The 14,704-nt window shown below is 37.2% G+C and overlaps 1 protein-coding gene across 2 annotated transcripts in view; it reads left to right on the top strand.

Annotated features, from left to right (window-relative positions):
• The window catches only part of dpysl2b (dihydropyrimidinase like 2b), a 31,293-nt gene extending 20,836 nt beyond the window's left edge, over window positions 1–10,457 (top strand). Inside the window, exons 9-15 of one of the 2 annotated variants that reach the window (XM_032570248.1) lie at window positions 121–241; window positions 1,723–1,879; window positions 2,017–2,158; window positions 4,133–4,303; window positions 5,810–5,989; window positions 6,070–6,235; window positions 7,418–10,455. In XM_032570248.1, the coding sequence (XP_032426139.1) occupies window positions 121–241; window positions 1,723–1,879; window positions 2,017–2,158; window positions 4,133–4,303; window positions 5,810–5,989; window positions 6,070–6,235; window positions 7,418–7,509 (1,029 nt within the window). In that variant the 3' untranslated portion in view covers window positions 7,510–10,455. Of the gene's footprint in view, window positions 1–120; window positions 242–1,722; window positions 1,880–2,016; window positions 2,159–4,132; window positions 4,304–5,809; window positions 5,990–6,069; window positions 6,236–7,417 lie in introns of both variants that reach the window. The other variant, XM_032570249.1, reaches the window with a different exon arrangement.
• Window positions 10,458–14,704: the final 4,247 nt, after the last annotated feature.

A 14,704-nucleotide genomic window follows, 5' to 3' on the forward strand; every position in this document is an offset into this window, starting at 1 on the left:
TGATTTGTGTTCACCTGCTTTTACTGATACAACTAAATAAAGTCACCCAATTAGACGCTTAGAGAAGATTGTGATGTCTATATCTACACTGTTTTTCATGAAACCGCCTTTGTTTTCCAGGTGGAAGCGGAAGCTGTGAACCGCGCCGTGACGGTGGCCAATCAGACGAACTGCCCGCTGTACGTTACCAAGGTGATGAGCAAGAGCGCTGCTGATGTCATCGCTCAGGCTAGGAAGAAGGGTGAGGAAAGTATATGTAAATGTCTTTTTTGCTAATTTTGGCCATTTTTACAAAGCAGAACAAAAACAAATAAGTATTTTGATAAAAATGCTTTAATTATCAATCAATCAATCAATCAAATTTTATTTGTATAGCACATTTCAGCAGCAAGGCATTTCAAAGTGCTTTACATCATAACAAACACAGAATCACAATGCAATATAGAATCAATCATTAAGTCAAGTTACATCAATAAATTTGTAATTGATTACATTTCAAATACAATTCTAAACAGGTGGGTTTTCAGTTGAGATTTAAAAGAAGTCAGTGTTTCAGCTGTTTTACAGTTTTCTGGAAGTTTGTTCCAAATTCGTGGTGCATAGATGCTGAAAGCTGCTTCTCCTCGTTTGGTTCTGGTTCTGGGGATGCAGAGCAGACCAGAACCGGAAGACCTGAGAGGTCTGGAAGGTTGATACAATAAAAGCAGATCTTTAATGTATTGTGGTGCTAAGCCGTTCAGTGATTTATAAACTAACAACAGTATTTTAAAGTCTATTCTTTGAGCTACAGGGAGCCAGTGGAGGGACTTTAAAACTGGTGTTATGTGCTCTATCTTCCTGGTTTTAGTGAGAACGCGAGCAGCAGCATTCTGGATCAGCTGCAGCTGTTTGATTAATTTGTTGTTAATTATAAATTATAATGTGATTATAATTATTAATTATAATGTGAATACAAATATTTCAGGAATAATTCATTATGTTTTTAGTAAATAACTCAATATATGTATTTCCAATTTTATTTAAGCTTTACATACGTAAATATTTATATGGCAAATGATAATTTTTGTTGGTTTGAGACACTTTTGAGAATCTATGCAACACAGCAACATGAAAAAAAAACTTATATATGTACAAATTGGCGACGTACAAATGTTATGATTTTTTAAAAAGTATCTTATTTATAGATTTAAGAAATTGTTGAAGCTTTTTAATTATTATATATAATTTTTTAAGGTATACTTTTCAAGTTTATTGATATTATCTCGTGCTTACAGGAGAGGACCTCTGTAAAATAGAAAAACAAATTAGAATTTTTTATCAAAATTCTGACATTTTTCTCAAAATTTTTCATTTTTTCTGACTTTTGATTCTGAAGAAAAAGTTTGAATTTTTTTTGTTGTCAGTGGTCGTAAATGCTTATTCAGTAAAAATCAATGTGGCAAAATGAAAAAATCAGTTTTTAAAACCTTTTTCCTGTAAATTACAAGGGTCTGTTAAGGTCCTAGTAGATATAACAAACAAGGACATTTCTGAGTTAGAAAAGTATAAAAATTGCTTCAAGAAAGCTCCAAAAGTTTGGAATTAATCTCCTAAATGTTCATTATTATTCTAAAAATGCCTGAGTTTTTTGGCAGACATTTTTCTGTCCACAGTGTCCCTAACATGCTGTTGTAGTAACCTGCCTCTGTCTGGTAGCAGATCCTTATTGTACCATTTTTCCAGGCACTGTGGTCTATGGAGAGCCGATCACGGCCAGTCTGGGGACGGACGGGTCGCACTACTGGAGTAAGAACTGGGCCAAGGCTGCGGCTTATGTCACGTCCCCTCCGCTTAGTCCTGACCCGGCCACTCCGGACTATCTGAACTCCCTGCTGTCCTGGTAAAAGTTGGATCCAACTGGAGACACATTTGGAAATGTTTCTGTCTCAGCATTCCGGTTATATTCATTTTCTTTCTTTCTTTTTTCTTTCTGTGTGTGTGTGTGTGTGTGTGTGTTGTCCTTTTTAATCTTTCTAGTGGCGACCTGCAGGTGACAGGAAGTGCGCACTGTCCCTTTAACACAGCCCAGCGCGCTGTGGGGAAAGATGACTTCACCTTGATTCCTGAGGGTGTCAATGGCACAGAAGAGAGGATGTCAATCATCTGGGACAAATGTGTGGTACGTGTCCTGGCCAGGGCCGGCCCAAGACTTTTTGGGGGCCAGAGCAGATTTTTATTTGGGGCCCCCCATCCCAACCTGTCAACAACAAATTCTTTATAATTCCTGAGTAACTCTGTGTGTAACAGGCCTATTATTATTATCATTCTTTTTTATTAACTAAAATCATACCAATGTTATTATATTGATTTTAATTTTACAGGAGTAACAAAAAAAATTGGAGTGTGGTATTTAAGTGTATATGGAGCTGAATTGAGGCAAAAAGTTTGGTCAACAGAAAAAAATAGGACTGAAGAAAAAAAAAGAAAGATTTGAACTGAAGAAGAAAAAAGATTTAAAACTGAAAACCATTATTACAAATATAAAAACAATGTCCACCTTATTCCTAGCCCCCATAAGGCTTTGCGTGATTTATGGGTGCGACTTCCGCCGCAAACCAGAACCGCCATTTGTTTATATCTTAGGAACTCGCTAACCAGCTTTCATCAGAGCTTTTAGGCTATAAAATATGTGAGAACACCAGCTATCAAAGCTTAAATGTGACAAAATTGGTTTACCGCTACCTACAGCTATTGCGGGGAGGGATGGCAACTTGAAGAAATGGCTGCATTTCTTCAAGTCGCACTAGCATAGTTAGCTACTTCACTGACTCAGTTGCTTCGGATGCAGATGCGGGTTTTCTTCCGTTGGCTTTTTGTCCACACAATGAAATGATCATACATAAAGCATTTTGGGTTCTCTCTTCAAGTTTTGAATTTTTAGCCAAATTCTTTTTGTTTGCTTATCTGTCGATAGGCGATGGAAACTATCGCTTTTGTTTTGGGAGCCCGTTCAAAACACACTTGCTGCAGCCACAAACTAAACGTGGTCTGAATATTAGAGTACAGCGACGAACAGCACAACAGTTACCCGAGCTCCACAAGGGCATCTTACGACACTTTCCAGTGGCAAGTTGCTCTCTATAACCGGTTAATGTGTGATTCGGTTCGGTTCTAGTCCAGTGGGGAGATTCTCCATATTACGCTATTATTTCTCCGCTGATTCGCAGCGACACTCAGCAACGGAGAACCTCGAGGTTCTGGTTGTGATGGACTAAATAATCCCAGATATTTTATTTTGTCTTATAAATAAATTTTTTTGGCCCAATCATAATGATAAAGACTCAGATCATGAACTTTATTATTTTTTTAAATTCAAACAAAACAAAACAAAAAAATTCACATCACACAAAGCTAATATTGTGTAGTTCTGGTGCTTTACAATGTCGGCGCAAAACAGCAGCTCAGATCTCTGACCTGCTTTTCTCTTTATTACTGTCAGTTCTCCAGAGAAACGAGCTGCTAGCTAGCGTTGCTAATTCACGGTCATTCTGTTACGAAACTTAACGATCGTGTTCCTGTCGCTCCCCGTGATTAAACTCACAATTACGATTCTCTGTACTGAGCAGCTCTCTGATAGCAGACGGTGTGTCCGTAAACAAGTTTTACTAAATATTGTATTATAACCGAAAAGAGAGATGTAACTTCTATCATGAATATAGATTAGCAAAAAACCCTACAAATTACAATGAAATACTGCTACTTCCGGTGGGTGCCGGAAGTAGGACCCATAATCGTTTCCCCAGTAAGCCTCCCAGGATTAAGGTGAATAGAAATAGTTTCTTTTTCATGTGTAATACTATTTAGTTTGTGTTATTCAATGTTATTTTAAATATATTTGTATTTTTATTATGCTAGCTTGGTTCTCTTGGGGCCCCCTGGTGGTGTGGGGGCCCTAAGCAGCTCTTTAATTTGCATATTTTTTGACAAAAAGTTTTTTCTTTCAAAAAATGCTTTAGGCAAAAACAAACCACTTTTGGTGAAACAAAACAAATGAGAACAGTCAAACAATTGGTCAGGAACGATAGACTAAACATGCAACATGGGAGCTTAGAGAATCAAGCCAGTTCTAACACTCAGTTGTAATGTATTCCAGGTGACTGGTAAGATGGACGAAAACCAGTTTGTAGCCGTCACCAGCACCAACGCAGCCAAGATTTTCAACCTGTACCCCCGCAAGGGCCGCATCGCAGTGGGTTCGGACGCGGACCTGGTGCTCTGGGACCCGGACGTCACGAAGATCATCTCTGCCAAGAGCCACAACTCCGTACGATGTCCTCCATTTTCTGAAACCGGTGTCAGTGGGAGCGAGGGGGTGTTAGTCCACTGCTGTGGTGGCTGGGAAGACTGCTGAACAGGGCGTGGGCCTCACACGGTGTCGAGGGAGTGATGTCATTCATAAAATCTGCCAGAGAACTGAAACACATCAGGGTCTGATTGTTTGCAGGCTGCCTGTCTGTGTATGTATGTTTTAGAAAGACATGGAGACCATTGCTGTGGATGTTCTGGGAATCTGATAATTTAATCCTGTTATGTCCCCGAGCCTCTTTTTGTTCCATGGGAGAAATTATGTATAGCAGCGTGTGAGTAATGGGGTGGCTAATCCTACTGGTGAGCTCATGTTGGGATAAAGTTTTGCCAGATTGCCATGACCTCAGCGTTAGCTTCAGTAGCTTTTAGGAAAGAGCATTATAAGGCTTCCAGAGTGGACACACACAAACACACAAACCTCTTCATTGGCCAGGCCTCCTCATCTGTTGCGACAAAAATGAACGCCTCTGTTCCCCATCAGCTTATCCCTCTTGTCCATACAATTAGCTCTTTTATTAGCATTAGACCACAGAAAACACATTGTAACAAATCGGTTAAAGGAATAGTTGTGGATGTTTTGTAAGTCAGATTTGTGGAGTCTCATCTGTCCACCTGGTAGAGTGAGCTCCAGTTTGGAGAATCTGGAAGGACTTGTAATCTTAGTCAAGGTAAAAGGAGCTTAAAACCGGTTCAACCTAAAAGAACTCAAACCCAAAACCTCCAGACACTGAACAAATTCTGTTTAAACCTGGTCACTTTCTGCATTTCACAACTATTAATATTGTCAACTATTCTCTTGACTGAAAATATTTTGTTCTTGTGTCATTTAAAATAATCTAATCTAATGGTTTTTTAGGTTTCTACTAGCCTAAGTAGCCATTAGCTTGAATTAGTCCATTACTGTTAGCTTAATTAGATGTTATTATTAAAGCACGGTTTACTTTAATATCTACTAGACTAAATAGCATTTAGTTTTGGTAGATACTAGCTTGAATAGATGTTAGTTAGATGTTAGGTATTATCTGTTAGCTTTAGGTAAGTGCTAGTTTAGCGAAATGCTAGCTCGAGCTGCTGTTAGCTTAAGTATTTGTTAGCTTTGATAGCTGTTAGTATTATTAGATGTTAGTTTAGGCAGCCATTAGTGTTAGTAACTGTCAGTTAAAGTAGCTGTTGGTGTTTATAGCTGTTAACTGCTAGCTTTTGTAGCTGTTGGCTTTAGTTTCTGATAATTTATGTAGGTTATTATCTAAAGGTTACCGTCTACTGCAGTTAAAAGACCAAAAATTAATTCAGTCTTCTGACGGGGAAAAAAGTCTGTCTTGAGCTTCTTTTAAGTTTTGTTATTTCAGCAGTTGTAACTTGGGAAACATACCAAAATAAACAAATTGACAGAATGAATTCAAATTCTTCTAGTTTGCAAAAAATAACCCTATTTTTTATGTGCTTACTTTTCTTTTCTTAGACTGTAGAGTACAACATCTTTGAAGGCCTGGAGGTGCGCGGCGGGCCTCTGGTGGTCATCAGTCAGGGAAAGATTGTTTTGGAGGAGGGGACTCTCCACGCCACTGAGGGCTCAGGACGCTTCGTGGCCCGTAAACCTTTCCCTGACTACGTCTACAAGAGGATAAAGGCTCGCAGCAGGGTATAGTGCTGCATTGTTGTTTTGAGGACTGTCGTTTTGGTTCTTGCATTTAATATTGCGTGTTGTTTTTCTTATTGCAGCTGGCTGAGCTGAGGGGTGTGCCTAGAGGACTGTACGACGGACCGGTGTGCGAGGTATCCGTCACTCCTAAAACCATGACCCCTGTTTCTTCTGCGAAGACCTCACCTGCCAAACAACCCAACCAGCCTGTCCGCAACCTGCACCAGTCTGGCTTCAGCCTGTCCGGTCAGTCAGGAACCATCAGTCCATAAACTTTACTGACAGTCAGGAACCTGTAGATTGTTTCTGTCTGGTAGGAGAAAGGTGATACTTTGAGTTTATTTCAAAAATATAACCCAGTTGAAGATTTCAGACACTGCCACCATTTGGAAGAAAGCCAAGCTTTTGGAAAATTTTTAAAGACTTCTAGAAAACTTAAAGAATATTTTGGTCATATTTGAAAATGTAAGGAACCAATGAGGAGCTTTGCTTTATTTTTACTGTGTCAGACATGGGGTTGGCTTACGTTTCTCTGTGTCAATAATGAGATATTTATGATCTAATCAACCATTTTAAACCATATAATGCCATTAATCCACTGTCGTGGATGATACCATGATTTTAACATGATAAATATATAAAACTGTGGATTAAATTGAGAATTAATTCATCCATTTGGGTTTGTACTGCTTCCAAAAAAAAAAAAAAAAAATCCCAGATGGTTTTTGACAATAAGTTCACGTTTCTTGTTGTCTGGACAATGAGCCGTTTCAAAAACCTGAGGAATGCAATGCCACAAATCAACACGCACCGACCCTTCACCCAGTAACCCCAGAGAAGCCTGGCCCATTACCTAGCAACCCCAGCGGAATTCCGCCCGTTACCTAGCAACACAAGATGAACTCCAAGACATTAGGTCAGCTGGTTTTACTGCTGTATTAATTCAATTCAAATTCAAAAATACTTTATTGAACCCAAAGGGAAAGTAAATGTTGTTGTAAATCATATTAATTCAAAAACAAGAGTTTTTTGTAAATGGCGGTTACCGCCTGTAGCAGTCTGTATTACAGCAAATTTGAAGAAACCTCTTACTAAAGACACTCTGTTTTTCTAATACAGAATCATGAAGAGAATAGTCAGGATGAATGCGCTGTACAATGGCTGCTGAAAAAGACAAATGTTTTGTTGTTGACTTACCATTAGGAAACCACTTGCTCCATTCTTGTTGGTTTCAAAGATGTACAGCTGTATGTTTGCGCATCTGTAAACATACAACCATATGAGTTGAGTTGGGGGGCGTGGCCAGCAGCAGATTACTTGGATTTAAAGTGGCAAGACAACCTAAAACGTCTCAAAAATGTAATGAACATGTTTTGTTTTGACGTGTTCAAGGAACCATAACAGCTCACTTTCTGTTTGGCTACACAGGTGCTCAGATCGACGACAACGTTCCACGCAGGAACACCCAGCGCATTGTGGCGCCCCCGGGTGGCAGGGCCAACATCACCAGCCTGGGTTAAAGCTCCGCCTCACAAACCCTGACCCTTAACCCTGCCTAGGAGGAAATTTGTCAAAGGATAGCATTCAGCCGGTGAGATCAAGTCGAGAGGAGCCGAACCTTTCACTGCGCCTCACCGTAGATCCCGGCACTTCCTCCTATGCAGTTTTTCTCACCTACCAACTTTCCTGTTTCCCCAGCCTCTATTGGACACAGTTAGAAATAAATAGAAAACAAACATAAAGGAAGAAAGAGAAAAAAATAACACTGCTTTTTGAGCACTTTTGACTGCATTGTTTTGGTTTTTTTTATATATATATTGTTCTTACTTTATTCCGTTTGTCCTTTTTATTTTTTGCTTTGCAGTTTTTGTCGGGTTAGTCAGTTAGGACAAAAAAGGCTGTGTTTATGCAAGATGCTGTATTTCTGTTCATTTCTTTTACTTTTTGTTTTGGTTGTAGCTAAAATGAAGAATGGGTAACAAATTGATCAGTCTTAAAGGTGTTGCAGCAGTAAGGTCAAGAATCTCAAATTCCGTTGATAATTTACAATGAATGCTGCCTTAAGAGTTGAAATAATGAAAGAGATTTTTTAGATCTTGTTTTTTGTTTGTTTTGCAGTGTATCTGTGGCATGTGATGGTTGGAAAACCGTCACGTTTCATTTCTGTTTTCGGTCATAACTGCATTGCAGAATTGGTGGTTGAGAAGTTTTATTTTGTCAGACTTAGCCCTTCCATGCCTTATTGTCTCTTTACATCCTCGATCTGTCCCGCCTGGGAAGTGACTGATTTTCCACTTTGTTTGCATTCCTGAGTTACAAAGGTCCAAATTTCACAGCGGAAGCTGCGAAAAGCTGCGAAATTCCCAGCCGTCCTCCACCAACCAACCAACCAACTGCTGCTTTAGCATACAGACTGTTTTCTACTCATCGAAATCTCTCCTTCATTTCCACTTTTTATGTGCCTGAACAAACAGAAGTTGTACTGATATTTTGATTTTGTTCTTTTTTTTAATTTGTTGTTGAAGTAAGTGAAGGATGTAAGATAAAAAGATGTAAAATAGCCAGGATTAACCGATTCAAAGGTGCCAGATTTTTGTGCTTTCGTAGGGGCTATTCAGCTCGATTGAGCCCTACGCAAAGGAAAAACGAGATTGATATCTTGAAATGTTCTAATGTTTTAGAGTTTTTACCTTGTTGTCAAACTGCTTTTTAGTGTTATTCTGTAACTAGGTGCCTAAGGGCTGAGCACTATTGATTTACGCTTGAACATAGACATGAGCTAACGTAGTTCTGACTGATATTTAGTGTTGATGCGGATGAGGGATGGGACACCTACAGGAGGCGCCTGCAAAAAAAGAGTTAATTTTTCACCAAATATTTAGCTTCAGCTAAATATTTGCTACATTAGCATGATGGCAACTAATGGTACGCGGATGGTAATATCCGCTAGAGTGAATACCAGCATGCTATTGTTAGCATTCATGCTAATTATGGGCCATGAACAAATATGTGCTCATTCTTAGCATGCTACAGAAGCACTAGCATTCACAAAAACAACAGTCTAATACCTATTATGCTAACACTAGAATGCTAACATTGACATCTACATCTAAGTATGAGGCTCAGCTAATGGATGGATATTAGAATGCTAACAACTAACTATAGTATGGTAATGTTCAAAGCTAATAATTGTCATTTTCATGCTCCCAAAAACAAGTACTTCTGCTTTTGTTAGCATCCTGATTCAAATCTAAAACCACAACCTGGAGTTAATTCTTTAATTAAGTGAATTAGCTTTGGGCGTATTTTTTAATTTAACGATTTCTTTTGATAGACAATTCCTGCAAGTCTCTGTTTATGCTAGCATGTTAGTAGCTAATGTTAGTAAGCTTGTATTCACACCTATAAAACTGCAATTTTCAGTTTTGTTGTCATTCTAGGATTTGAGTAATATTTAAATGCATAAATTACAGTATAAAGTGCAAATCGTGAATTATACCCAGGAACAGCTGGGTAATAATATCCACTACTTATTCATTCAAAGTATCTTAAGTAAATGAGTAAACATTTGAAATTTCAGTGTTAAGAAATTAAGCTTTTTATTTTAATCATATTGTCAAAGCAAAAGATTTAATTTGCATTGAATGGCTTTAGCTTTAATGCTAGCTAGCCTGTGCTAATCTGGCCTGTGAACAGTATTGAATAATAAAGCACTACTTTTCTCTTTTGGCATCCGTTACATGAAGCATTATTCCATTTGCAATGGCTGGAAACCTTTTGGAAGCCCACTGTTTTTAAAGATTTATTATGCAGTTGAGTTAGTCTAAAAACACAGTAACACGACTTGGCAGCGAACCGCGCTTTCACCCCCTTCCTCTGAACTTTTTCTCTCCCCACTCCTTTGGCTGTTGGCGACAAACCTCTAACCTCTGTTTGTCATGGCAACTCGGCGCTATTACCGACAACCCTGCGCCGACATATTTTTTAAATTATGTTGTTGTGTGGACTCCAGATGGTTCCGACAAGATTCTGCAGGCTTAGAAGAATTGACTTTGATGCTAAAAACGGCAAACGTCTCCACTGGCGTCCTCGGTGTGTCTCATGCCTCCTCCGTTTACACGCACAGCTTTACTCCTTTGATGCTCTGTCAGCTTGGATGCTTTCTTTCTATGCCATATTACGCTAACGCTATATGAGTGACATGTATGTACCCAACATGCTGCAGACTGACAGGTTCTTCCTTCTGCTCTGAGGTTGTTGATGCTGTTGAACGCCGCCTTTCCCCCCCCTTGAGGCCCGTAGTCACCCCAAACCTCCTCCTCTGTAAGCTCTCCCCCTACTTTTTGTGAAAGTGAAACTGTGTGATGGTGTTCGTCCTGGTGGCTGTAGGGTTTCTGGGATGCTTGCTTGTTATGACGAAAAGATCATGTGGGCAGCGGAAAATAAAATAAACGAAACAAGAACTTCAGAGTATTAAGCGTTTTCTTTTGTTGTTCTCGTTTGACACTTGCAGCTTCACTCATTAGTTAATGCTGTTCACATTGGCGATTCATATCAGTCGATATCGATGATTATTGATTTGGGGTTTTTTTGTTTAAAATATTTGAAATACTGCCAGACATGTGAAGTGACCTTTCTTGTTTCACATACAGTTTTCACTTCAAACCGTTGTTGTTCATTTTTAAGCAGTTATGAAGCAAAAAATCTTAAACTGCTGCTGCGCAAGTTACTCAAGTAGTTGCTAGGTAACCAAAGAGTGAGTTTGTTGATTCCACCAACTGCCGTAAGAGATTCAGTTCAGTTCAATTCAAAAATACTTTATTAATCCCAAAAGAAATGTTATTAAATTTTTATTATTTCATATATTTTTTAAATTAAATGATTCTATATCTTGAATTCTATATAGTTAATATTCTGATGTATTATTGGTTGATATTGATCGTGTGTCTACTGCATTATCGCTATCGATTAGTTGTCCTACTTGTAGTATTTATTGGACTACACAAATTTATTATTTTTTTCTTTAATTTTCACAATAAATACAAATAATTAATGTAACAACTAAAGGAAATCATAAATGAAAAGGTATAAACATATACCTGACCTGTAGTCACATGAAGAGAATGTTAGATATTTAACTCCAAAGACTATTCCAAATTCAAATAAATTCAGATTCAATTCAAAAATACTTATATTAAATATATTTCATATAAGTCTGGACAATAAATCAATAACTTTATATATCTCAGTAGATAATACATCTGATAGAATAGTCAATATTCAATAAATAAGATATCCACTGAAGCAGCTATCAGCTAACTCACTTGCTCTTTGGTTGCCTAGCAACTCACTCATTCTTTGGTTACCTAGCAACAACTTGTTGAGTAACTTACGCAGCAGCAGTTTTTAAGGTTTTGACTCTGTGCTTCACAACTGCTTAAAACGAAACGACGTGGAGTGAAAACAAGATTTTCTATTTCAGATATTTAAAACAAAAAAACTATTCAATAATTATCGATGTCGACTGATAAAAAAAAACAAAACCTTTTTTTCAGCCATGATTTCAAATATGCAAAAATGACACAACAAAAACATTAGCTTATTCATTTCCATGTTGCTTAATCAAAATGACTTTCACATTTCTGTAAGAGGCAGAAAGATTTATTTCACATTCAGGATTGTTAAAATGCTTTCCACTGCTGCTGTAATGAATCTACATATTTTGAAAACATCAAATCAGTTTAAGTCGTTTCCTCTTTTTACAAATCTGTCCTGAAACTTGATGGGTGGCATTTTTTCTATCACCTTTGTACATAATTAAACTGACCTATAGTCAAAGTTTAAAGAAATATATGAAGGTCTTTTGGCAATGGCAACAAAGTGACATCATTAATGATTAGTCAATGGTTAATTAATTGTCACCAAGTCGTGTATAATGTTGACCCTTGACCCACTGTAATGATTTAGGTCAATGTATATCCATGTGTTTGGAACGGTACAGTCAAAGTCCGGCCCTAAATCCAATCGAGAATCTGTGAAAGATTTTTATTTTAAAGAATAAAGAGCAGAACTTCAGTTTCAAGAACTGTAAAGTTGGTACAGACACACCCCAGGGTCTTGGAACTGTAATTACAACAAATGCATGCCACACTATTCAGATTTTTATTTGTAAAACTAAAATAGCAACAACAAATTCATTTCCCAAATAGCTTCTTTCAATATTGAATTAAATATAAGCAAGTAACTCTAATCGTGTGGCATCTCAAAGCTTTTTAGAGGAATCCAGAGATATTATAGTTTTCCACTAGGGGGCGGTGCTGTCCTATGTACAGATCAAGCTTGTTGAGACCCAACGCCTGTTTCTATAAATCCTTCATCATTCAACAGCAGCTGCTAAATAAAATACATCAGTTACGCATTTTAAATAATCAACTACAACATATTTACCGGAAGTCTGAATTAACTTGATACTTTTAATGTTTAAATTAACTTTTTATTATTTTATAAATGCTAAACTAATGAATTTTCTTTCAAAGAAATTATTTGCAAGGTTTATGAGAGCATTGTGGCCCCTACTGGCCAGTTTGTGTAAATATTTCCAAATATTAAGAGTTACACTTCCATGTGTTTATTTCTAAGAAGAAAAATTCTCAGAATATTTAGCTTGAAAAAGGAAGGAAAAATTGCTTGGATTCTTTAAAATCTGATGAAAAATATGGAAGAGTGTTAGGAAAGCAATAATCTGACATTTATTCTCCAGATTAAAGTCAGAATTATGAGGGGGAAAAAGTCTAAACTTGTTTATTCAGTATTCAGAATATTCTTTTTTTTAAATTAAATGTCAAATTCTGGAAGTTATAATTCAAATTCTTTTTTTCAGACTAAATCTCACATTCTGGAAAGAAAAAAGTCAAAATTGTGACTTTTTTTCTGATGAAATTCCAAATTCCAGAAAAAAAAAGAGAAATCTGAGATGGTTTTATATCAAATTTGGGATTCTGGGGCGGAAAAGATTCTGAATTTAGATTTTATTATACTAAATTTTAAATTCTGAAAAATTCAGAGGAGGTTTTTTTCATGTTAAATTTCACTGAAATAAGCAGAATTCTGATTATTTTTCATGTTAAGATTCAAATTCTAGAAGAAAAGTCAGAATTCAGTTTTTTTTTCCAGATTAAATGTCAAATTCTAGAAAAAAATGTTAGAATTCCTTTTTTTCACATTAAGATTCAAATTATAGAAAGAAAACGTCTGAATTTGTACTTTTTAAAGATTAAATTCCAAATTCCTGGAAAAAAGTGATAATTCTGATTATTTCCTTTTTTTCAAATTCTGGGGAAAAAAGTCAGAATTTGGACTTTTTCTTAACTGGCCCTAATCTTTTCCAATAGCCTTACATTTATGTTCTGAAAACCAAATAACCTTTTAGGGCTACATATCAATTTCTATCCTTTATTTAACATATTTAAGTTACATTTCTCACTTACACAAAATAATCCAGCTCATGTATTTCAGGTTAATCTGAAATCACTTTAATTAACAGACTGATTTAAAAGAAATGCAGAATTTATCTTCTTCGGTTAGCAATGCCAAAGAAAAGGCTGCATCCATCATCACTTTGCAACAAATTTACCTCACAAGTCAGAGTTTTACAGCTGGAAGAATAATTTTCTTTCTCATCAAGAACTTCAAGGTGAGCGGTTCAGTTGCTGTGGAGATGCATACTGTAGATGTGCAAGAAGAAAAGCAACACAGATATGGGGGAATTTTATTGCCGTAATCCAAGAGCACACATTTTCAGTCTGAAAACAAGATTTCATGTCTTTTGTTCTCAAAACCTTTAACACTTTTGCTTACATTTTTATTTTGAAAGCAGGACTTCATATCTTTCTTCTCAAAATTGTAACCCTTGTACTCAAAACTTCTCTTCACGCTCACAGTTAGTCTCTGCTCGCTTTTGGAAACGCCTTTTGGCACAGTCACCTGGCAACCTCTCAACTTCTCTCAATGAAAGTGTTGCACTGGGCGCGTTTGTTTCCTTCTAGCAGGTGTGCCTGTGTGGCTACTATCAATTGTACCAACCTGCACCACCCACTGGATGTAGGGAGTTGTTTGGGTGAACAAATTCCTGCCTAAGATCAGTAGCTATTAGCAATCAGTAGCATACTGCTAGCAGATGTTCAGTGTACTACGGAGCGGAAAGCTGACATTGTTGTTTCTCTCTACATCCAGTGGGTGGCGCAGGTTGCTACAATCAATAGTAGCCACAAAGGCACACCCGCTAGAAGAAAACAAACGCACCCAGTACAACACTTTCATTCTATTGGCTGAGAGGTTGCCAGGCGACAGTGCCAAAAGGCGTTTTCAAAAGCGACCAGAGAGTCTGAGCAGCGACTAAGTAAACGCGAGTACAAGCATTACAAGTTTTGAGAAGAAAGAGAGTTTTTTTCAAGAAAATATTCTCAAACTCAGTAATTTTCTTGTTTTCTTTTCTAGTTGTTTTTTTTGGCGGGAATTAACTTTTTTGGCCCTAATATGCCATTGAATATATTTAAATATTTAAAGGTCATTTTAATTATTTAATGACTTTAATCACTTTATGATTTGGTATGTATTTCATGGTATATTTATTTGTTTACTTTTGTCACCTCTAACCCTCCATAGCTGTGGGCTCTTTTTGTTTTCCTCCCACATATATTGTTTTCCGGACAATAA

Source organism: Xiphophorus hellerii, chromosome 8 (assembly GCF_003331165.1).
Source record: "Xiphophorus hellerii strain 12219 chromosome 8, Xiphophorus_hellerii-4.1, whole genome shotgun sequence".
Classification (NCBI taxonomy): Eukaryota; Metazoa; Chordata; class Actinopteri; order Cyprinodontiformes; family Poeciliidae; genus Xiphophorus; species Xiphophorus hellerii.